At 47.8% G+C, this 23,535-nt stretch overlaps 2 protein-coding genes across 5 annotated transcripts; both read left to right on the top strand.

The window, feature by feature from the left end:
- On the top strand, positions 1-16,610 carry LOC120902766. Of its 4 annotated transcripts, none has more exons than XM_040311764.1 (7): positions 1-118; positions 3,956-4,883; positions 11,145-12,350; positions 12,418-12,628; positions 12,689-13,410; positions 13,482-13,807; positions 13,880-16,436. In XM_040311764.1, exons 2-7 carry the CDS (start codon positions 4,735-4,737, stop codon positions 15,136-15,138), a joined length of 3,873 nt encoding a protein of 1,290 aa, XP_040167698.1. In that variant the 5' UTR covers positions 1-118; positions 3,956-4,734; the 3' UTR covers positions 15,139-16,436. The 4 variants fall into 4 exon arrangements, with proteins under 4 accessions (XP_040167698.1, XP_040167718.1, XP_040167706.1 ...); XM_040311784.1 differs by lacking the exon at positions 1-118 and adding an exon at positions 125-267 and having other exon boundaries at positions 13,880-16,610; XM_040311772.1 differs by lacking the exon at positions 1-118 and adding an exon at positions 2,385-3,053 and having other exon boundaries at positions 13,880-16,610.
- Positions 16,611-17,829: 1,219 nt separating this feature from the next.
- Positions 17,830-23,484, top strand: LOC120902756 (xanthine dehydrogenase 1-like). Its single transcript, XM_040311755.1, has 9 exons — positions 17,830-18,178; positions 19,014-19,060; positions 19,149-19,321; positions 19,382-19,916; positions 19,979-20,308; positions 20,384-20,634; positions 20,708-21,169; positions 21,237-22,604; positions 22,672-23,484. The coding sequence occupies exons 1-9, from the start codon at positions 18,129-18,131 to the stop codon at positions 23,329-23,331; spliced, it is 3,876 nt and encodes a 1,291-aa protein (XP_040167689.1). The 5' UTR covers positions 17,830-18,128; the 3' UTR covers positions 23,332-23,484.
- The last annotated feature ends 51 nt before the right edge of the window (positions 23,485-23,535 follow it).

Below are 23,535 nucleotides of genomic sequence, written 5' to 3'. Positions count from 1 at the left end.
AGCCAAGTCTGCCAGCCGTCCAAGCAACCGAGCGAGTCTAAACTAAACAGAAGGAATAAATGTAACATTAGGATTTGTTCGTCCAGCGGTGTTTATCGTGCTGAAATGTAGTGAGCGTGTGAGTAAAGCCCGGAAACAAGTCACCATACATCAAATCGAGTGATATAAAGCATTTCAAGTTGGATAAAGTCGAACCGATTCGATAAGGGAGGAGGGGCGTTTGTGTGCTTCTTTGTTAATGGCTTGGAGGAAAAAACAGGAACGACGGTGAGAAGCTAAAAAGTTAACAGGGAGCTGATGTGCTATTGTCCGTTCTTTATGTGGAAAATTGTGCATCTTGCGAGTGGTGGGGTGCCATTTTTACTGTGTAAGTGTTTTCTTCCCCCCCAGTGCACTCTGTATTTTTTCTCTCTCCTTTGTGCTTCATGCGAAGGATAAAGTTGCATTACCGCGTAATCCAGAGCTTACTATGTTGTATCGTAGTATCCGCGTATAGCGGGCGCAGCAAAGCCACCACCACACCAACACAAACCAAGCGGCTCGATTGACCTACGTAGTTGTAGTAGTGTTGGTATTTGTTTGCTCAAAGTGTGTATCAAAGTGTGTATTGGCACTCTCTCTGTACAGGGCGCATCCGTTTAAACATAAAGCATAGAATGCTCTTTCGAACCGCGCACAGTCGCGAGGCAGCATCAAAGGGGGAGTAGTGTGCCGACAAATGCACCGCCGTATCGATGCCTTACCGTATTCTTCGTGGGTGAGCAATGCTATTAATGCTCTTCGCTAAACGAGGAATGCAGTAAAACGGTACGTTTTTGAGGACCCCTGGTGAAGAAATGTGAAATGAGTGTTTTGACATCGGGAAATCAGGTGGGAATGTGATTAATGGTTGTTTTTAATGTGTTTGTGTGTTTCTTTTTATGGACGATAGCTTAGAAGCATTATCGACCTCACACAGGGTATTATTTCATAATACACTATTGGCTTATGCAGTTGTGAAACTAAAACTGGCAGGAAAATTTTGTTTAAATCTGATTTAGCCGAATTGTTTTTGATTGTGGTTTTGCGTATGAAGATAATTTTTCTTAACTCGTCCAGCAATCTTATCTTATATATTTATCTAAAATCAACTCTAAGTTGATAATGATGGAGATATTTTGATGGGATCATTTGATAAATTTCTTTATAATTTTCAGTGTTTCTTTTTTTAAACCAAATAAAACTATATAATTTCAATGGTTTTAATAGAAAGCACACCCATTAAACAACAAATGTAATGCTTCCTCTTACAAAATGTGATATTGTCCACTGTCGATCGTATACGATCACACATTGACGATCATCAAAACGGTACGATATGTACATCATTTTCCAAAAAGCCGCCAATTTCGCTGGCGGTTGATTGACGCGGTTGATTGACGCGCTTGTTGCCGAACCGCCACCCTGTCTAACGGGCTGTGTGCCTGCTATCTGGTGTCGATTTTATTCTGCCCAAAACTGAGTTTTGAGAATTAGCGAGAATTCCAACAAGTGGTTGCATGCCGTCTACTGTTTGCACAGCCCGATGTGATAGTTTCGCTACCCGCATTTCGACCACCGAATTTTGTCTCCACAAGTCGGATCTGCCGCTGTCTTGCAACATGTCATGCAGCTCCGCACGAAAGTTGTTTAAACTATTTCCGACGCCGGAAAACAGTTCCGGGAAGATGTATGTTTCCCGAACACAGACAGTTTTGCTATTTGGCAAACATAGCGCACATGTCAACCGACACTCACGGATTACCTAGTTTATTTTGGGGTTTGCAGGCTTCCATCGGACGCTCAAATCATGTTTATTTGTTTTGCTGCCTAAAAATTGGTTTTGTTTGTTTGTGATAAAAATCTGCTTTTACTTTGCCGGTGAGTGCGGCGGTACACATTAACGAAGAAGACTTTGGCATCTGACATGCGGCAAACATACGGCGATAGGGCATAATACATTGTAAAATGTTCATAAGAAGCAGATACATACAGCTGTGAGGTAAAGCAAATAGAAGAAAAACGCCAACCATGCACGACACGGGCAAGCATTTATCGTTGTAATTTATAAAAATGGGATTTATGATCAACATGGTAGCTACTTTGATACCTTCTATTTGATAGGTTATATTTCAATCTTTGTTATGCAAATTCGTCAATTCTATTTCATGAAAGTATATTATTGAAAACCAAATATCATAATAGATAGTGCCTTAGCTTTTTTAGCATAATAGTAACTAAATTTGGTTTTAAAATTTCCTCCAATTACTTCTCAATGTTAAATTATAAATTATAAATTCTAACTGCTTCTATACTTAAAATCAATTCCAAATGTAGTAAATGCATTTTTGTATCGAAAATAATTTATTTGTGAAACGGAAAACAAATTTAACCGAACGTTCGCAGCCAACAGCTGCCACAGTTGAACTCACCCTTTTCTCAAAACACACGATTCATAAAACGAGTGGCTGCGTACTGCCTCACACCGTAAAAACAATGTTTGACACATGCAATGAATAATTTCGTGTCCCAGCGTGCTTACCGGCAATCTCGGTCACGAAAATGACCAAATGAAATAATCTTAATAGATCCAATGTGAAAATAAATAGCTCTGTAACAATCGGATTTTAACATCCAACCGGTAATTTCAACCCCCTTGTGTCACATCCAACGCAAACAGCTGTACAAACCTTGACCAAAAACATAAAACAGCCATCCCCCTTGCTGGTGCAGCTGTGTTGGTGAGCTCGGTTCCGTTCGTGTGTGTTGTGTGTACCACCAGCAGAAGCAGCAGCAGAAGCAGCACCAGTAGCATAGCAGAAGCATAACTTTCTCGTCCTTTACACCGTCGATGACACACAAAAGCGTGCAGAGACACAAAGTGCAACATTTTTAAAGGGGGGCACAGCAGGGCAGTGAGTGTGCGTTGTGTGGTGTGGTGCGGCAGATGCTTCTAGTGGGTGTGCTGCTGCTTTGTGTGGTGCGGCTGAGCGTTTGTGCAGCAAAAAGAAAACGTCTTATCCACCAAACGTGTTGTAAGTGCAAATCAAAAGCCAAATGAAAAGTGTGTATGCATGTATGTGTGTGCGTGTGTTTGTATCGGGGAGAAAATCTCACACGCACTCGATAATTGTCGTGGGTTGACTTCGCTTGTTTTCTTTCCATTCCATTTCGATACGGTACGGTGAGAGGGTGTGTTTCGTTCGTTCAGCTGCCTCGGTTCAGTAGCATTAAACCACGCAGCATTACCACCAATACCAACGGGAATACATCAAGGAGATTCTTCTCCGCTGCCTTCCTCCCTCCTTCCTTCACTCCGAAGAACCTCAACTCCAAGACACAAACAAACAAATTACGGCTTCTGGGGGTCTGTGCATTTCTTCCACCAATTTGGCTCACGGTAAAGCGCATCCAGTGTGCACATGTGCAAGTATTGACTGTGTGTGTGTGTTTGTGTAAGTGTGTATAAGGAGCAAACGAACCGAAAAGAAAAGAAAGAAAAAAAGTTATACCCAACTTATGCTTTCTTGAGTGCTCTCCTCCTTCTCCACTGCTTCCGAGCGTTCCCGTCATAATTTCCAGCTCCGCCGTCGCCGCGTTATTGGCTAAACACACATATCCGTCGTCGTGAGGAGGGGCAGAAACGAAACAACCAGCCAGCCAGCCAGCCAGCCAGCCAGCCAGCCAGCCAGCCAGCCAGCCAGCCAGCCAGCATAATCCACTCCCGGCACGGACCACGAACCACCGATTCTTTTGTGTGTCGGTGGCAGTGTTCAGTGTTGCTTGCTTCTGTGACGTGCGTGCGCGACTGTGCACTATGCAGTTTATGCTTCCCCGCCGAAGCCTTACTACACACCCAAACGCGGGGGGTGCTTAAAGTCATAAAAAAATTGGAAACAAAATACAAAAGTCAGCTTCTTTCTCCCTTCTTTTCCAGCGCGTGCTCTCTCTTGTTCCGTCGTGTTATACACGCAATCGCCGCCGCTCTACCACACGGCGTAACTTTTCCAGCCAAACCACCAGCAGTGCAATGAAGTGGTAGGTTCCGTTCGGGTTTTAATGGAGTGTTAGAAGGAGTATTTATTGAGTGGATATAGTGCTCCATCCCGCCCCCCGGGATAATTCTTAAATTCCAGTGTTTTTGAAAGCAAAGGGAAGCCGCTCAGTGTGTGTTAAAAGTGACCAGAGCAACAACGGTTACCAAGCAAAGCAGGCGGCCCGCTGCCGAAGCTGTTGATATCATCATCAATCGTGAAGATCGAATTTCCTGTGCGTTCCTTTTTCCGATACCGGCCGCATTGAGTGCGCGTGAAAGTAGTGGCGTGGAACGCTATTTCCACCTTCTCTTCCTCTCTCCTTTTCAAAGTGTATATGTGTGTGTGAGTGCGTTTTACGGCGTGCAACCGTTAAAAGCATAAATTCTAATCGACCCCAAAAACCCCCCAATCCTCCCCAAGTGGCACGGTTCAATTCGGTGCTTCGTGTAAAAACCTGAAAAGTTAAAACCATTCAACCTAGCCCCTGTGTGTATGTTGTGTGTGTGTTTGTGATTGCGTGTGGAAATAAATTTCCCTTTACCGACGTGCTGGAGGGTACACACATACACAGTGTGCCTCGATTCGCTCGTAGGCCGGCAGCGGTCCATTAGAACAGTGCGGTGCGCGCCCATTTCCCACACGGACGCCGACCGTCGCGGGTCCGGGGGCCGTCGAAATTATGTTAAAAGTGATTTACATCCTCACGATTGCCGGTTGTTTACACACGCCAGTGACTTTCGGTCGCGAACAGCAGCAGCAGTACCAGCAGCAGCAGCAGCAGCACCAGCAAAACCAACCGAACCATTACACCTCCGACAGTTCCAATGGGTAAGTGAAGCCCTGACGGGCGTTTATGGGCATAGATTTTAAATACGAAATTAAACACATACACCCCACTTACTGGTCCTTCATCCCATACCCACTGGACGAGAAGGCATTTAAGGATTGACTAAGGGGAGGAGGAAAAAGCCGAAATATATAAATCGCTGCGGACTAACTCGACCAAACGGCAACCGGCAGCACAGTCCCTTTTCGGCATGGAGATTAGTTTTATGGCTTTTGCAGGATTTTTACTTCCTTTTTCGAATGGTTTTATATTATTCCGCTCACGGTTACGATTATTGCCCGGTACATTGCACGCCCCAATATTGACCACGTCCATTCCTCCCCGTGTGGAGTGACTCAAGAAGTGGTAAAAACGCAAAAAACCAATCTGGAAGAACGCCCAAAAACCCACCGACCGTACTGACCTAAAGCCGGTCGACGTCGTCGTCGTCGTCGTCGTGGTGGCGGTCGTTGTCGTGCAGCTTCCACCCGCACAGCCTCGGATAACTAACCCAATGACCTCGGTTGGCAGTGCGCTACCGGAAGTCGAATTCGGTCGAAATACCATTTTGCTCGACTTCCGACCACGGTTGTACGGCGGGCGACGATTTGTTATGGAATGCCAAATTTGTTGGCCCTAATCCAATATCCATCCAAGAATAATGCTTCCCAGCGCAGAGAGAGAGAGAGATACAGGGTACTGGAAGGAGGAGGATATTAAACTTTTCCTCCCTCAGTTCGATTTGCTGGTATTATATAGAGGTGGGCATGGTGGTGGTAGGAAGATGGGTGGGTATTGTGCAGCCCAATTCAAGATAGAGATAGGGACAGACATTAGGACGCCAGTGGAGCTTTGCTTTCGAGAGATACGGGAGCCTGTTTTCCTTTCGCTGGGAAAGCAAACATTCCGCACCACACATCGTCGAACTCTCCCGTGGACGGTTGCTTCCAATACGCACTTGGAGATAATTTATGTCAAGCGATTTAATATGTAGATGAGGTTTTGGTCTTAAAGGGAGTGTGAGATTGAATTAGAAGAGTGCAAAAAAAAACGCCCGTATCCTCCACCCCCGGAACAACAAGCTCTAAATGCCCACACACCGCAGAGAGCGAGGAACTGGGGGTCATCTGCAGCCTGCTTGCTTGGTGGAAAGCTTAGAATCCGTGTGGGGAATTGAAAATTAACTTCCCGCAAAACTCTCCCAACGATCCTATTTTTCCAGTCTGGTTCCATCGGGGTTTTGTCCTTTTAATAAATGCAAATATTTGTCGCCCCAACCAGCCATCGGCCCTCTCCAACAGAGGGTTTTGGGGTTGACAGCAACCCTTTTTCCGCCGTTGACTTTAAATGATCTCTCCAACAAGAACAAAAGTCACAGCTTTTTTTTTATTCCAGTCATTTTCCTCATCTTCTGCTTGTCTTTCGTGTGCGTGTCCCCGCTCGGGAAAAAGGACAGACACAACACGTACGCACCACACCTCACCCACAGTTCGATTTTATCCCGCACCAGGATGCTACTATGCTGGACACGAACATTAATAATCCTTGTTTATGTTTCGGATGCCAACGCACTCACACTCTCCATCCTTCTCGGGCACACTGAAACGCTCCGGATGGCGACGATAGTCCTGTCCCATCCCACCACACACACACACACACACGGAGAAACCGGATATACAAGATTAAGCCATTAGAATAACTAAACAGTAGAAGCCTAACGAGAAACCGAGCAGCAGCAGACCTTCCCGAAATCTGTCCAGGCTCCACCGCAGCAGCAGCTTCTTGTTCCGAAGAATCGGGTCGGAAGATGCGTGACAAACGCTCCAGGAGAAAGGGACAGGCGGACAACAGCAGGATGGCAAATGGATTTGTGTTTATCGTCAAGCTCGTTTGCTTCCGGGTTCCGGAGTCCCTCGGAAGAGCGGGTAAACGGGAGTGGATGTGCAGAACAAGGATGAATTATTAATACATGCAATCAATAATAACGACATAAAGTCTGCCGTTGTTGATGAACCGTTATTTGATCGCCGTTCGTTCCGTGTGTGTGTGTGTTTTCATATTTATCCTCACATTTGGTTGTCGGTTTGTGGACATGATGCTATTTGAACTTTCGTATAGCTGCTACTGCTACGCTTACGGAGTGATTTGAGTGGCCATATTGAACCATTTTCCGGTCATAAAAATTGGCAGAAGAAACTATTCTCGTTACTACTACTACTGCTACTGCAGTGTAATAAATATTTCATTCGGCAAGAGAGTTGCAGATAAGGTTATTCACCGTTATCACTAGATTAGGAGGTTCATTGTGGTGGATAGGAGGCACTTAAATCACTTAGAAGAAGGAAGTAATCAGGAAATTTATACAACAATTGGATAAAATAATAAATGTGTAACAACTCTTCAGGATAACAGGAGCATCCTTCCCTTTTTGTTGTTTCAATCTCGGTTCTGAACTGCCAAGAGACCTCTATGGGAGGCTATCTATGAATTATTGATTTTGCTATAATAGAGTAATCATCCGGTGTATGTGAGTACGTTAGTGAAGCCATGGGTAAAGCACAATGCTCTGGGAAAGCATTAAGCTTGGTTGCTCATTTAAGCACTACTAAAATACTAAAACTTTAGCTCAGTGGTTGAGTTGATAGTTGGAAATGATTTTAGCCAAACATACCACAGACTAATATGCGACCTTAAAGTAGATGTCTAAGCGACTTTTAGTCAAAAAATATATTCTCTTTTTGGGTCCTGTTTCGATTTGATTTAGATTTGAACTAATAGTCATTGATGTAAAAGAACGAGGACTTATCAGCATCAGAAAATTGCTATTTATTGCAGTTCTAGTTACCTCAACTGAAATGTTTGCATTTATGCAGATATTTTGTTGATAGCATCTGTTGCAGGATTTTTCAATTCATTTTCGTCAAGAAATCGTCAACTTTGTTTAGAATTTTAAAATTTTAAAGTTCTCTGATAAGCCAAATTATCTATCTAACTTCATGGCACATTCATGCACGCCTTGGATTTAATAGGTCCCATGTTATTACTTTACAAAGTGTAAAATATCACTTCACTTCGAGGAAAAAAACCCCAAAAAACCTGCCATGTTGCTCATATTTTACAATGTTTACTTTAAACATAAAACAAAGCCAACAGAATGCCTTTAGCAGATGACAAAATCACCACCAGGCGCTAGCTTAAAATAACCACTGTTTTGTATCTAAAATAATCCCCCCACCAAACGAAATGGACCTATTTCTTTCTCCCCGCACCGACGGGAAGTAATGTGGCGACACGGCCACAATCAAACAGCCATCCATCAGTCAATCATTCTGCTTTACGACATCGTCCCATCCATACTGTCTTTGGCCATTTCCTGCTCCATAACAACGAAATTTACTACCTCCCCTGGCCCACACCCGAATTCATCACGCTCTCTCCCCCTGCCAGGGTCCATCATATTGCGCCACGTCCCCAACGTGCCCGGGCGAGTGGACATGAATTTGTCATCTTAGTTTTTAATGAGCAACCGCCACTGCAGTCCAGTAATGTTGCTGCTGCTTCATCTCCTCTCCGTAGTCCTCCACTTGGCATGGAAAGCGACCACGGATGACAAAACATTTACGATGCCCACTGATCTAGATCCGAGCGAGATGCATTTGTTTACACTAGAGCGCGGTGCACGAAGGACCTCCGAACCTCGCTCGGGCGATATTCGAGACGCAAGACCAGAGAAACGGACACTGGATAATTAATGTGATGAAAACGGCCACCACGAATCGAGGGGGAAAACGGTGGTGGTGTTGTGTCAGGCGACACGACTTCTCAATCATTCAGAAGCTCTCCGTTAGCGAATTGGTCGTCCGGGTCGTTTCCCTCTCCCCCCACACTGTTTCATTTGCCATTCCATTTTACGGACCCGTGTGCACCGGAAACCGTTCCAGGCGACACTTCGCTTGGTGTGTCATTTGGAGCGCTTGGGACGTAAATTTACAACCACCATACGGGCCCCGCCACGTACGACCGTTTTCCGGGGCCGAAAGACCCCCAAAGTGGTCGTAGTGGCAGTGCAGAGACATTCTACCCGTCTAGTATTCGGTCCTGTCTGCCAGCTCTGCGAGATTGATTGTTCTCTAGGAGATTGCAAGAACGGACGACAGGCTTTTAGTACCCGCGCACGAAACAAAAAAAACGAAAACAACCATACATTAAACCTTAGAAAGCTTTTTTTCATTACATTTGCTACACGCGCTCCTCTGCCCCTGCTGTTGGTGTTAGCGTGTTCTGTAGCGCTACCGGGGGGGGGGGGGGGGGGGTAGTACAGAAAGTTTATTGAATTTTGGCGTTCGTCCTAGCGGTTTGATTGCATATTTCATTAACTGTTAGCTCATTACCGAATTGTGTTAAGTGTTGTTGAATTAAAGATGGCCCCCGGCCTTTTCACACCGAACCGATTTGCATATAGGGGAATTCTATTCTATATTCCATAATAAATTCAGGAACTACTTTTGAGGGAAGGAACCACATTTTCAGGAACCATTTTCATTACGTTGAGTAGTGACTTCAATTATTAATTTATTCCCAAATAATAACTGTAAGTGCGCGATTGACACGTGATTTCCATTTCAATTTGAACCTCATATGACCTTATTACGAGCACCAACAAGTTCGTAACGTTTTGAAGTCAGATGTAGCAAGTTGATTGTTAAATAGATTTTTAATCAGGCAACACCCTCAACCAAATACAATTGATACAATATAAGTTTTATAAGCTCCAGAAATGGCAAATTTTGTAACGAATAGTGCATTTTTACAGAGAAATTGGCCTGCCAAAGGCCTATATATTTTAGTGGATGTTTATGGTAGCTATGCTCTAGCTGAAAGAGCTTGTTAAAATTTACTTGTACAGGTTAAAGATTATAATTTTGAAGTATAAAATGAAAAGGATGACTTTCAGGATGGACATCTTGAATAGGGAGTTCCATCAAGAGATCCTGAAGAGTTCCATGAAGAGATAACACGCAAAGACATTTGAAGTAACTCAGCAAGTCATTTCCCATCTTCTAGCTTCAGCTTCGAGCTTCAGACTAACATATTTGAAACCATGACTAAATAACCAATTTTCTACAAAAAACTGTCAAACTTCGCTGAAAAAACTGAACTTATAGGTACAGCAAATAAAAATAGGAAGTCGCTTTGTTGTTCTGGGAGCCTTATACAAGAAATTGTATTGATTTTGTCCACTATTCAACTAAACCTTTCATGCACCAAAACCCATCCCATCATCCCCAACTCAATATCAATTATCTCTTATCGAGCATAAAAAGAGCATCAAACCTTGATGACCCCACCGGGGCTGACTATAAATGGTTCCAGAAAGTAAACATGCAATTAAACTCCATCGTACAAGCAAAAGCACGCCCTCGGAAGAAACGCCCCCATGAACTATACACAACGTTTGCCACCGTTGTTTGTTCACTATACTCATATTTCTTGTTCCGTCGAGCAAAGAAGACTCCGATACAAAACGCTCCAAATGTACAGCCGCACAACACACGGTAGCGTATGCGTATGCGTTTTGTTTGTCTTTGAAGCGTCAGTCAGTACGCTTCAGCAGAGGATCCATTCACGGGGAAAATCTCCGCGCGTCCACCAGCAGCAGTACGTAAAAGTGACGCAACCCGAGCCCGCTCGTGCTCTTGCCGAACGCGCGACTAAATAAAAGCCAGATGGTGGCGTGGTGCTCGACTTTTTAATAACGGGCCTTCTATCGCTTCTTTCCATCTAAAAAAATAAAGGAAGGGAAGGCTACTTTACCGACTGCATACTTCTTTGCCTGTTTTACGGGAGGAAGCCCCCCAGCAAACCACCACCACAGTTCCATGGAAGGACGCACAATAGCCAAGAAGCAAGAAGGCCCATAAGCCATCAACGGCAGGCTTGAAAAGTGAATCACTTAAAATTCACATTTTCCACAGCACACACACACAAACACATGCACCATTTTCTTTGGCTCCTTCCAACACACCGGGAAACCTATGCGAGCGTGTAAAGTTTCCACCGCCGACGTCTTGGAATAAAAGTAGGGACGATAATTTCAGCATTTTGTTTGAACTTCTCTCCATTCCCGTGCCATTTCCTTCTTCCATAGTTCCGTGGGCTTCCCTAAAGTTCAAGCTAACTTTCCATCGCACCATCCATGTTTGTTTGCACTTCTTTTCTAATTGTTCACTCCCCTTCTCTCTCTCTCCCTCTCCTTTTTCCAGGCTGACATTTACGCCGTCCGGTACGGCCGGATTCGCCCGCACGGCGTCGACGGGCAATGGCAGCAGCAGCAACAGCTACTCACCAAATGGCAAGTTTAAGCGGCGAAAGAAGACGGAAAAGCTGCACCAGCAGCAGCAGCCGCAGGATGCGCTTGAGGAGGACACGATCGAGCCGGGCGTGTGCCAGGTGTACACCGGCACCACCTGCGAGCAGTACCTCCGCAACCAGACCGTCTTCGTGACGCCCGACATCACGATGGAGATACTGGAGGAGCGACTAAAGTCGGCGTACGGTGTGATCCGCGAGTCGAAAGACATGAACGCCAACTGTCGCGTGTACGCACTGCCCAGCCTGTGCTACAGCATCCTGCCCGTCTGCCGGACGCCCGAGCTGACCAACCATCAGTACTTTGCGAACCGTGCGGCCGCCGAAGCGGCCCAACGGGCCGCCACCATCGGCCGGGGGAAGATGCGAGCGCACGAGAAGAAAAGCAATCGCAAACAGCTGCTGGTGAAAGCGGCCCTTTCGACAGTCGCAACACCGTACGAAGAGCGCGGCAATGGAACACTCACCACCACGGAACGACTGCGGGTGTACTTTAGCGGTGGCGTAACGCCCGATCTCGGTGGGCGCTTTTTTGACGGTGAAATTGTGACGGAAAACTCGTTACCACCGCGGTACGATAATGCGCGCCGCGGTCGACGAGCTGCCGGCCATCAACAGCAGCAGCAGTACGTGCAGCCGGGCGAGGAAATAACCGTCCTATCGTACACCTCGTCCTCATCGGGGCCGAAAAAATCCTACCCACCAACGCGGAACACGGAAAACCTGCGGCGCATCTGTCGGAACGACTGTGAGCTGCTGGAGAACGAGCTGTGCCAGAAGGAGTACGCTATTGCGAAGCGACATCCAACCATCGGGCAGAAGCTCCCACTGGAGGAGTGTGACGATCTACCGCTGCAAAAGAGTGTCGATGGGACCATCCTGAACGGCATCGGAGGGCTAGGGAGTTCGGGCGATATGGAGTGCATGCGGTTGGGGATTGATTTGGACATTAAACCGAACGATGACTGCTACTGGGAGAATGGCGCTAGCTATCGGGGCATCATGGACCGGACGAAGTCTTCGAAAATTTGTATGCGCTGGTCGAAGCTGATGCACACCATGTCGGAATTTCCACATCTGGCCGGTCACAACTACTGCAGGTTGGGTTGCGATAAAGACACCAGTCTATTAAACACAACTGTTAAACTCCAATCCCTTTTTTTACAGAAATCCACCACACGCCGGTCCAATGGATGCTCCCTGGTGCTACGTGGACATGCAAAAAACCATCGAGTACTGTGACATCCCGAAGTGCTCGGAGCGAATGTGGATGTACATCATCATCGGGTTCGTCGCCGTCATCTCGCCCCTGTTCATCGGTATAGGCGTGTTTTGCTGCCGAAAGTATCGCAAACATGGCGTCTCGAACATCCAAAATGTAAGTTCTTGTATACTGCTTTCTAGAAGAGAAGTTATTGAAGCTTTCACTTCTCCACAGATCAATCTACCTAACGCGGACAAGAACATCTACGGTAACTCGCGGCTCAACTCCCCGATAGAGATGACCTCCCTTATTGCTAACCAGTCGTCTGCGGGGGCCGCTAGTCGTAATGCCGAAAACGGTGGCATTCAGGGGTTAACGACGGGCCAGCCCGGGAATGGCCATAACCCGGGCCAATCATCTCAGTCGCGTAACAACGGTATCTCGCGCGTCCCACAGTACACACTGCAGGACGTACGGTTCGTGGAGGAGCTGGGCGAGGGTGCTTTCGGCAAGGTGTACAAGGGTGAGCTAACGCAGAAGAACGGCGAACGAATCTTCGTTGCGGTGAAAGCACTAAAAGAGAATGCGAGTGCCAAAACGCAGGCAGACTTCAAGCGGGAGATTGAGCTGATATCGGACCTGAAGCATGACAACATCGTGTGCATTCTGGGGGTGGTGCTGAAGGAGGAACCACTCTGCATGCTGTTCGAGTACATGGCCCAGGGTGATCTGCACGAGTTTCTGATCGCCAACTCTCCGAACGAGGGGAAATCGCTTAGTCAGCTGCAGTTTCTACTGATAGCACAACAGATCTGCGACGGAATGGAGTATCTGGCTAGCCATCATTACGTGCATCGGGATCTGGCAGCTCGGAACTGTCTGGTGGGTGACAACTTGACGGTGAAAATCTCCGACTTTGGGTTGTCGCGTGATATCTACAGCTCGGATTACTATCGGTAAGTAGGTTCTTGGGAGGACTCGTATAGAAAACGTGTTTCTGATACAATTTCTGTCCGCTTTCTTGCAGTGTTCAGTCAAAGTCACTTCTTCCCGTACGCTGGATGCCTTCGGAATCAATTCTGTACGGGAAGTTTACCACCGAGAGTGACGTTTGGTCGTTCGGTGTGGTGCTGTGGGAAATCTACAGCTACGGTCTGCAGCCGTACTACGGATACAGCAACCAGGAGGTGATCAATATGGTACGCGCCAGACAGTTGCTACCGTGTCCCGAGTCCTGCCCAAGTGCTGTCTACTCGCTGATGGTGGAGTGCTGGCACGAGCAAGCAGTACGACGACCCACGTTCCCAGAGATTGGCCATCGGCTGAAGATATGGTACCAAGCGCAGAAAAGAAGTAAGTGTTAATGCGTCTACATTCGACAACAGTGGCAATTTGAAAAATTAATCACCCGCCTGTTCTTTCCAGGTGAACAAAACGAACAGGGAGGTTTCAACCGCAAGGGCTCGATGCTGAGCGTCAACACGAATCGCATGTCCTCGCAGGGCAACTTGAACATTGCCACCCCGTCGTCCTCATCCAGCCATCATTCGCTGAGCCGGGAGCGAAACGGAGACGGTCGCTCCGATCAGCAGCTGCAGATGCAACAACAACAACAGCAAGCACAACCACTGCTTGCCCAATCGCAGCAGCGCAAACATCATCATCATTCGTTGGAGCGCGAAAAAATCCTACGAACAAATCAATTACAACATCAACAGCAGCAACAGCAACTCCAGCAGCAGCAGCAACTGCAGCAGGCTGGACCACCCCATACGGTCACTTCCCGGCCGCATCATCAACATCACCAGCATCACCATTCGCTGGACCGTAGCAACAGTGCGGCGGCCGGCCGGCTGGACGAATCGAACGTCTCCGCTGGCGATCAGTTCGAGACGCAAAGCAACCGCAGCTTCTACCACAATGCGAGCGCGAGTCGAAGCAACAAGAGCATTCACTCGATGCAGGAACCGGGACAGCACCATCACACCAGCAACCACCATGCCCATCCGCACCAGCAGCAGCACCATGGGCACCACGGCGGCCAGCAGCAGCCATCGATGGGACACCCGCAGGGATACAAAAACTTTAGCCTGCCGCGGAAAAGCATCGACAGCGGGCACGAGTACGGGCTGGACGGTGCGTCCGGTGCGGATCTGGCCAGCCTGGCTGCCGCCAGCTGCAGTCCCGGCTATCCGGCCGCCGGCAACCGGGCGGAGATGAAGGCGCGCCCACCAAAGGACCCGCACCGGCATCACCACCATCATCACCATCACGGTTCGGGCCGGAGCAGCCGGAATCGGATCGATGCGGTGGCGGCCGTTGGCAGCTCTATCTCGTCGCTGCCCGGTAGCAGCGATCTAGCGTCCGAGCTAGACCGTCAGGCACAGCACATACCAAAGAACAGCACACAGTCACTGGTTGCCGGTCAGCAGCAACAGCAGCAGCCGATGGCTGGAGCAGCACAACCACCGATGCCACCGATCGGGCGCAAACCGAGCCACAGCGGTAGCATCCTCAGCGTGGCCAGCAGTACGAGCGAGCAGGCGTGTGGGATCAGTTCCTTTCAGCCCGGTTTCAGCTCACCCGCGCCGACAGTGACGGCGAACGGAATCGTCACTGGTGTTGGTGACGCCCCAATGCTGCCACAGAGCGCTCTAATGCAGTCGTCTTACCACGAAGGCTAATGCGTTTCGTTTCAGGAAAAAAGGCCGTTTTATCAACTAGCGTAGCGTAGATAAGGATAAACAGATACTCCCCACACCACATCATCCCCAGTGAATATGTTCTATATGTCACCTCCTGTGTGGCATAGAACACAACCAAATAGAAAGAGCGTTGGGAGTTGGCAGTAGGCAAGTTCGGTTTCATTTCAATTCACATACATTCACATACATACCCGCTCAAAACCACAGCACCGGATCCTCGATCATTCTGGATGGTGTGCCATGTTTCTCGATCTCAAACATTGGACTGCTAGTGCATTAGGAATTAGGCGTTAGGGAATGGGACACACCACGTGTTCATTCATTTTCCATTCAAATCTCATTTCGTTTGTATGTGCCACGCATCTTGGCAGGATGTGCTGCTTCAGACGCTTGGAAGCTCGCACATCCGAGGCTGTTCCATAGAGTAGACATCGGTAGCTATTGCTACATCCCCACAACAAACACATCTTTACCATTTCCCACTCTTTACAACTGAGCATAGGTAAATTAATTCACTGTTTTAAGGTACTTCCGTAGTTCCAGTAGAGCGAATGTCAAAGGAAGAAAGAACCTCAAAGCAGATACTAGCCCGTGTTCTCTACTAGCTCATTTTTTCGACTAATTTATTATCATCTTAAGTTGTATTGTAAGCCACGAAAAGGGGAAGTAACTGAAACGACCGTCTACGTGTACCCGTGCACTCTACGCGGTGCATTTGGATGACATTTTTAACCCGCACCCAGCAGTTCGAGATTGATGCATTTTAAGTGAACTGCCAAACCACGCAGAATCACACCAGGAAGAAGCAGCAGACTCAATTGAATTCACAATTTCAACCAAGTCATCGATAATTCCGTACCATCAGAGCCTGTATAGTCTTATGTAGACGAGTGGGGCACAAACATGTGAAGAGTTACAGCCGCAGCACAGCAACAACCAACAAAACAAACAGAGAACTAAGAGACTATGCATCTGTTTCCGGGATGGCAGTATGCATTTCCCAAACGCTACACGCCGATGGGAAGAAAGGATGCATTAAAGAATAAATAATTTAAATATCATAGTAAGGCCAGATGTTTAATGTTTAAGAAGGACAGTGAACGGAGAAGCGCACAACAAAAGGTAGAAGAAAAAAACGCTCCAAGGAATGGAAGGAACTGTTGTGGTCGCAGCCAGGAACAGAAGGAATAGTCAGTCAGTCAGTCAGTCAGGTGCCGTTCAGGGCAACAACCCGCAAAGGACAACGTCGCATTTAGCGACATTTTTATGAAGTGAATGAAAACCAAAACCGTGTAATAATAATGTACTATTAGTAAGGATGATTCATTCTTTTTTTTTTTTGCATGTGAGAAAATAAATTCACCAACGGCAACAAAACCAAAACAAGCTCACCCGAGAGAAATGATGCGGGAGCATTAGCCAGGATGAACGAATTTGTCGGAACAATAACACACCTGTGTTGCGTGTTTTGATATGGAAAGAAATTGTTTAGCATATCTTCAAAATGTATTTTATGCTTCAATTATCACCACGGTAAGTTCAATGTACAGATAATAGTTATCGGACATGTATAACGTCTTTAAATTAACATAAATCAACGGTATACATGGACTGGGTTCCAATCTCGTAGGGTCCGAACATGACCTCACCCGTACGTGTGCCGCCTGAATTTGTAAATATATTGCAAAAAAAGATGATAGATAATTCATCTTCATTTTCACGGGTGTATTTTATAGCTCTGAGTAACGACATGAAATTGATTTGATAAAATTTATGACGTAAAAATTACAGATTAACGCAACTTAGCAATGAAATTTCAAATTAAGGATGGTGACTCCTCTAATTCGTTTTTAATTTAAAAAAAACAATCAGCATGCAACATGCACTAATGTTTAGGAGTGATCATAAGGTTCCATTCCTAAAGTTGTCATAACAATGTCATTAAAGCAATCAGAATTGATTGCATTAGCTTTTTTAAATTAATTTATACCGGTACACGGTGTACTAAAGAGCATTATTGCACCAAACCATGCAATTACTTTCTTTAATGTGTTCGATCGATCGATGAGCACACCTAATCAAGCAACATTACCGAGCAGTCTGGCGTGGAATCGGATAGTGAATCCGCGAAATGGGTTTGTTATTTTGAAATGATTCATCTTTTTCTTTACAAACAGCTGATAAGGCCATCAAGCAAACTGCACCGTCTGAGCTGGTGTAACCGGTTATTATCATATCATTGAGAGAAAGGGCAGGGAGGGACGAGTGCATTACAATCATGCTTCTAGAGAGGTGAGTACTGCAGCTTGCAAGGGAGAGAACCATTCATTAATTTCTTCACCCAGTGGTGCTTAATGCATACGGAAGATAGATTTTAAATATTTGCTTTTAAATACAATACCGTTCTATGTTACATGAATGATTATCGAAACACGAATATTTTGTGTGTCATATGAAACTAAATTTGCAGCTTTCAGATTTGCAGGTCTCTTTCAAAAGCCATCGAAAATAAAGGTGCGTGCAATGTTTCACCTCGTCCCTGATTAGTGTCAACACACAAAAATACACAGCACATCGCGACCCTTCAAAACAAACAAGAGACTGCGTCCACTGGAACTGTCTACTCTCGCGACTCGCGCAACAAGAACCTCACGCGTTCGCGCAAATCTTCAATCTCTCTCTCTCTCTCTCTATCAACACAGCGCCAAAACCCTTTTTGCGCGATGTGATCATCACTCGCTCACGATCAGTCGTAGTGAGAGGAACGTGTCCAGCGTCGGTCCCTCGTGTTTTGTTACGCGTTTGTTTTTTTTTGTTTTGTGCAGTTCTTTTAGTGTTGCTTCTTGTGGTGCTTCGTATTCATATTACCCTCCTATTGCTGTTTGTCCTTGAAGCGGTCAATTTCACAACTTTCGCCTTTTACAGCAATTCTACACAAAGTGTCCTAAAAAAGGGGTTAAATTAAAGCAATGTTCTCAACACTCGGTAGCTACATTTGGGGAAGTTCGGAAGGCGATAGGTAAGGGATGCTGCTGTGAAACTCCAAATTCCTAGCCAAAAGTGTGCGTGTGTATGTGTGTGTGGTGGCTTTGTGCCCCGAAACTACCATCCAATCATGTTTGCGAACCGTGCAATCCATCATACTACACCATCTCGTTTCTATCCATTACACTCGTTCACACGCCGAGAGTGTGGCAGAAAAAAACAGCAGCAGTTCTTGAGACCGGTTTCAAACCCGAATCCAACCGTACCACCATGTACACAATCACCCTTTAGCATGACGCGAAAATTGGCGTGTGAGAGCTATTGTTGGATTGTGTCTGTGTCCGTGTGTTTTTTTTTTATGTTTTGTTATGCTCTTCCATTCGTCATGTCTTTTTTTGGGGTCGTTTTTTGCATCTGTTGCTGAGCTATTGAACATGTTTAAAGAGCAAAAAAAAACATGCACGACAACAACCTGGTGGAACACGGAATTGCGTGATTGCGGTTGTTTGTGCACATTTTTTTCCCCTACTTGTTGCATTCATCGCCCGGCCCATAAATCTCGTCCGGCGACGTGACAAGCGTCGTTAAGCGACCGAGAAATAGCGGCGGGTAGATAGCAATCATGCACGGACGACTAGATCCTGCACTGCCTATGGTATATGGTAGAGACGTCATAGTGCACCGATCATGTCACGAACTGCATACCAGCTTCCTATCAAACACTCTATAGTGGAGTAAACAATATTGTAAATAAATGCTACACTCTTGCGCTTACTCCACTTCAACACACTCCCCCTTATCAATGGCAATCATTGCCCGATGGACATATAATGATAGGTTTTGTTGTGGATCATTTTTTTTCCCCTCAGCCCCCTAACGGAAGTCACCTTTACAATCAACGGCAAGCCCTACACCGGTAAGTGCGTTGGTGCAATTAGCGCTGAGAAAAGATGCGATATGTGAGTGAGCGTGTCTGACTGAACGATCTTGAATCTTGATTGCAGTTGATGCGGGCAAGATTTCGGTCGATACGTCGCTGAACACGTTCATCCGCAACCATGCCCAGCTGACCGGTACCAAGTTCATGTGCCTCGAGGGTGGCTGCGGTGCCTGCATCGTCAACGTGAACGGGCTACATCCGGTCACCAAGGAGAAGAAATCATGGGCAGTCAATTCGGTAGGCTTTAGGTGCTTCCTTCACAAGCAATTTTGATTGCAAAAAAGGCTTTGCTTTTAGTGCCTGTTCCCGGTCTACGCATGCCACGGGCTGGATGTGCTAACGGTGGAAGGAATTGGCAACCGCAAGGATGGCTACCATCCGATCCAGCAACGGTTGGCGCATCTGAACGGGACGCAGTGTGGCTACTGCTCTCCCGGTATGGTCATGAACATGTACAGCCTGATGGAAGCGAACCGCGGCGCCATCTCGATGGAAGACGTTGAAAATGCGTTCGGTGGCAATATCTGTCGCTGTACCGGGTATCGGCCCATACTGGATGCGTTTAAATCGCTGGCAGTCGATGCCGATGAGAAGCTGCTCGATGCCTGTCAGGATATTGAAGATCTGACCAAGACGTGCCCCAAAACGGGAAGTGCGTGTGCGGGCAAGTGCCCGTCAGCGCGGGATCGTGCCGAAGCGAAGCGTCCGGTGCGGTTGGTGTTTGAAGATGCGAAGGAATGGCACCGGGTGTCGCAGGTAGCCGACATCTTTGCGATCTTTGAGCAGATTGGCACCAAACCGTACATGCTGGTCGCGGGCAATACGGCGCACGGTGAGTGTGGGATATCTACTGGTAGCTTCCAACGACTCTAATTAGCATATCTGTTTGAACAGGTGTCTATCGACGTAGTCCATCGCTGCAGGTGTTTATCGACATCAATGCAGTTGAGGAGCTGCACACGCACTCAGTAAGCAACAGCGAGCTGGTGGTCGGCGCCAGCGTGTCGCTGACGGAGTTTATGCAAATACTAGACACCGCGGCAAACAAAAGTCCAAACTTTGCCTACTGCAAGCAGCTCGAGAAGCACATCGATCTAATTGCCAACGTGCCGGTGCGCAGTGCTGGCACTATCGCGGGCAACTTGAGCATTAAGAACCAGCACCATGAGTTCCCGTCGGATATGTATCTGATTTTGGAGGCGGTCGGTGCCAAGCTGACACTGGGTGAGCTGCTTCTTCAAAGACGTTCTTCGAAAAAAGATGTTACTGTAATTTAATCAATCTTATTTGTTCCTTCAGTTGAAGCGGGCGGAAAAACGAGCCTCATATCACCGTCCGAGTTCGTCCAGCTTGATATGCAGAAAAAGCTGCTAAAATCGGTCACTCTGCCAGCGCTTGATGGCACGCACTATGTCTTCCGATCGTTCAAGGTAATGCCACGATCGCAGAATGCGCACGCGTACGTCAACGGTGCCTTTCTGACCAAGTTCGCTGAGGACGGTGTGACGGTAGAGTCGATCCGTATCTGCTTCGGTGGAATCAATCCAGAGGTAAGGCACTTATTACATTGGAAAGCCTCAAACAATCTCAGAACACTCATGGCCGTCTTCCCATCTCAAACAGTTCACCCATGCCACGGCCACGGAATCATTCCTTGTGGGCAAGAACCTGTTCGACGCAGAAACGATCCAAGCCACAATGAACCAGCTGAGCAACGAGATCCGTCCCGATTGGGTCCTACCGGATGCTTCGACCGAGTATCGCAAGAACCTGGCAATGGCACTGTACTACAAGTACCTGCTGAATGTAGCCCCGGACGGCACCGTGCTGGTGAAACCGTCCTTCCGTTCTGGCGGTACCGTCCTGGAGCGACCACTCTCCTCCGGCCAGCAGTCGTTCGACACTTACGAGCGTAACTGGCCCCTCACGAAGAACATTCCCAAAATTGAGGCACTCGCGCAAACATCGGGCGAGGCTAAGTTTACCAACGATTTGCCTGTCCAGCCCGGGGAGCTGTATGCCGCGTTTGTGATCGCTACCAAGCCCCACACGCGCATCGGCAAAATAGATGCCACCGATGCGTTGGTAAGTGTGTGAAGAGTGGTCTTTTTGGAGTATGGGAAGAGTTCTTAATTTGTCCTTTCCCTCACAGAAATATCCCGGCGTGGTTGCTTTCTACTCCGCGAAAGACATCCCCGGCACGAACAACTTCATGCCCGCCAGCCTCGGCAACCAGGAGGTGGAAGAGATATTCTGCAGCGGTGAGGTCCTGTACCACGGTCAGCCCGTCGGTGTGATCGTGGCAGAAACGTTCAACCAGGCCAATCACGCTGCCATCCTGGTGAACATTCTGTACGAACGCATCACGCAGCCGCAACCCATCTATCCAACGCTCAAATCCCTCGTCGACAATCAAACCAAGACGCGCATCTTCGACGAACCCGTCACAACAACGCGCCGCGGATCGAGCTACCGCGTGAAGGTGTCGGCCGCCCGGAAGGTAGCGGGACGGTTCGAAATGGCCGGCCAGTACCACTACACGATGGAGACGCAAACCTGCGTGTGCGTACCGATCGAGGACGGTATGGATGTGCACAGCTCAACGCAGTGGGTCGACCTGTGTCAGGTGGCGATCGCATCGATGCTGAAGGTGCCGGAGAACAGCCTCAACTTTACCGTCCGCCGGCTGGGCGGTGGCTACGGTTCGAAGATTTCACGCGCCGGACAGATCGCTTGTGCCTGCGCATTGGCCGCCCATCTGCAGAATCGCCCCGTGCGGTTCGTGCTGACGATCGAGTCGAACATGAGCTCGATCGGCAAGCGGTACGGCTGCATCGCCGACTACGAGGTGGACGTGGAGAGTAGCGGCCGGTTCGTGAAGCTGACCAACAACTACATGCAGGATTATGGCGCGTCGTTGAACGAATCGGTCGGCGAGGCGACGTCCGAGTTCTTTAACAACTGCTACGACACCAAGACGTGGAAGGTGGTGGGCAAGGCGGCCAAAACGGATGCACCGAGCAATACCTGGTGCCGAGCGCCGGGCACAACGGAGGGCATCGCGATGATTGAGAACATTATGGAGCACGTCGCGTGGGAGCTGGGATTGGATCCGCTCGAGCTGCGGTTGGCCAACATGCCCGAGGGTAGCAAGATGCGGGAGCTGCTGCCACAGTTCCGCGCGGACGTGGAGTACAACCAGCGGAAGGCAGCGATCGACCAGTTCAATGTGGACAATCGGTGGCGCAAGCGTGGCATCGCCATTTCGCTGATGCGCTATCCGCTCGGGTACTTCGGTGCGTTGCATGCGCTCGTAGCGATCCATGCCGGGGATGGGTCCGTTTCGGTAACGCACGGTGGCATCGAGATGGGCCAGGGCATGAACACGAAGGCGGCCCAGGTGGCGGCGTACGTGCTCGGACTGCCGCTGGAGAAGATCAGCATCAAGCCGACGACTAGTTTGACTTCGCCTAACGCCATCGTCACCGGTGGCAGCATGACCAGTGAGGCCGTGTGCTATGTAAGTGTTTGGTGTGCAAGTAAGCCCGTTGCGTTAAGCGTATCTAATCTGATCTTCTCTTTTATAGGCCGTCAAGAAAGCGTGTGAGATTCTGCTCGAACGCATCAAACCGGTTCGCGATGCGCATAAGGACGCACCGTGGGAAACCGTTACCCAGCTCTGTTACGCAGGCAATGTGGACCTGTGCGCTACCTATCAGTACCGTGCGACCGAGCTGAAGCCTTACATCATCTGGGGCTTAAGCTGTGCCGAGGTGGAGGTGGATGTGCTCACGGGCAATGTGCAGCTGCGCCGTGTCGACATACTGGAGGATACTGGAGAAAGCTTGAGTCCCGGCATTGACGTTGGACAAATTGAGGGTGCGTTCATAATGGGCGTCGGGTACTGGCTGACTGAAGCGTTGTTATACAATGCAGAGGACGGTGCTCTGCTAACGAACCGTACCTGGACGTACAAGCCGCCAGGTGCGAAGGACATTCCGGTGGACTTCCGCGTGCGCTTCCTGCAGAAGAGCTCCAATCCGGCCGGTGTGCTCCGGTCCAAGGCAACCGGTGAACCGGCGCTGAATATGTCGATCGTGGTACTGTTTGCACTACGCAACGCGCTACGTTCCGCACGGAAGGATGCGGGACTGGCGGACGATTGGATCTCGATGGGTACCGCGTCCACGCCGGATCAGGTACATCTGCTTGCCGGGAATTCGATCGAGCAGTACAAACTTAATTAACAACAAGATAGTGATTTCCCTATTTTACATGACATATGGTGCTGGATATTGATATTGAATATTCATTTATGAGTATACATTCTATACATCTCTACATATTCTATATTTTTGCAAATAGAAAAAAAATGCAATAAACATTATCATTTAAACATGTGCCATGCGTTTCATGCCTAATTTAATTTACGAAATTATTTCATACCTGAA

The sequence above is a fragment of the Anopheles arabiensis genome, chromosome 2 (assembly GCF_016920715.1).
Source record: "Anopheles arabiensis isolate DONGOLA chromosome 2, AaraD3, whole genome shotgun sequence".
Taxonomy (NCBI): Eukaryota; Metazoa; Arthropoda; class Insecta; order Diptera; family Culicidae; genus Anopheles; species Anopheles arabiensis.
The sequence above is the reverse complement of the archived record's forward strand: the minus strand, read 5'-3'. Positions and strand labels throughout refer to the sequence as shown.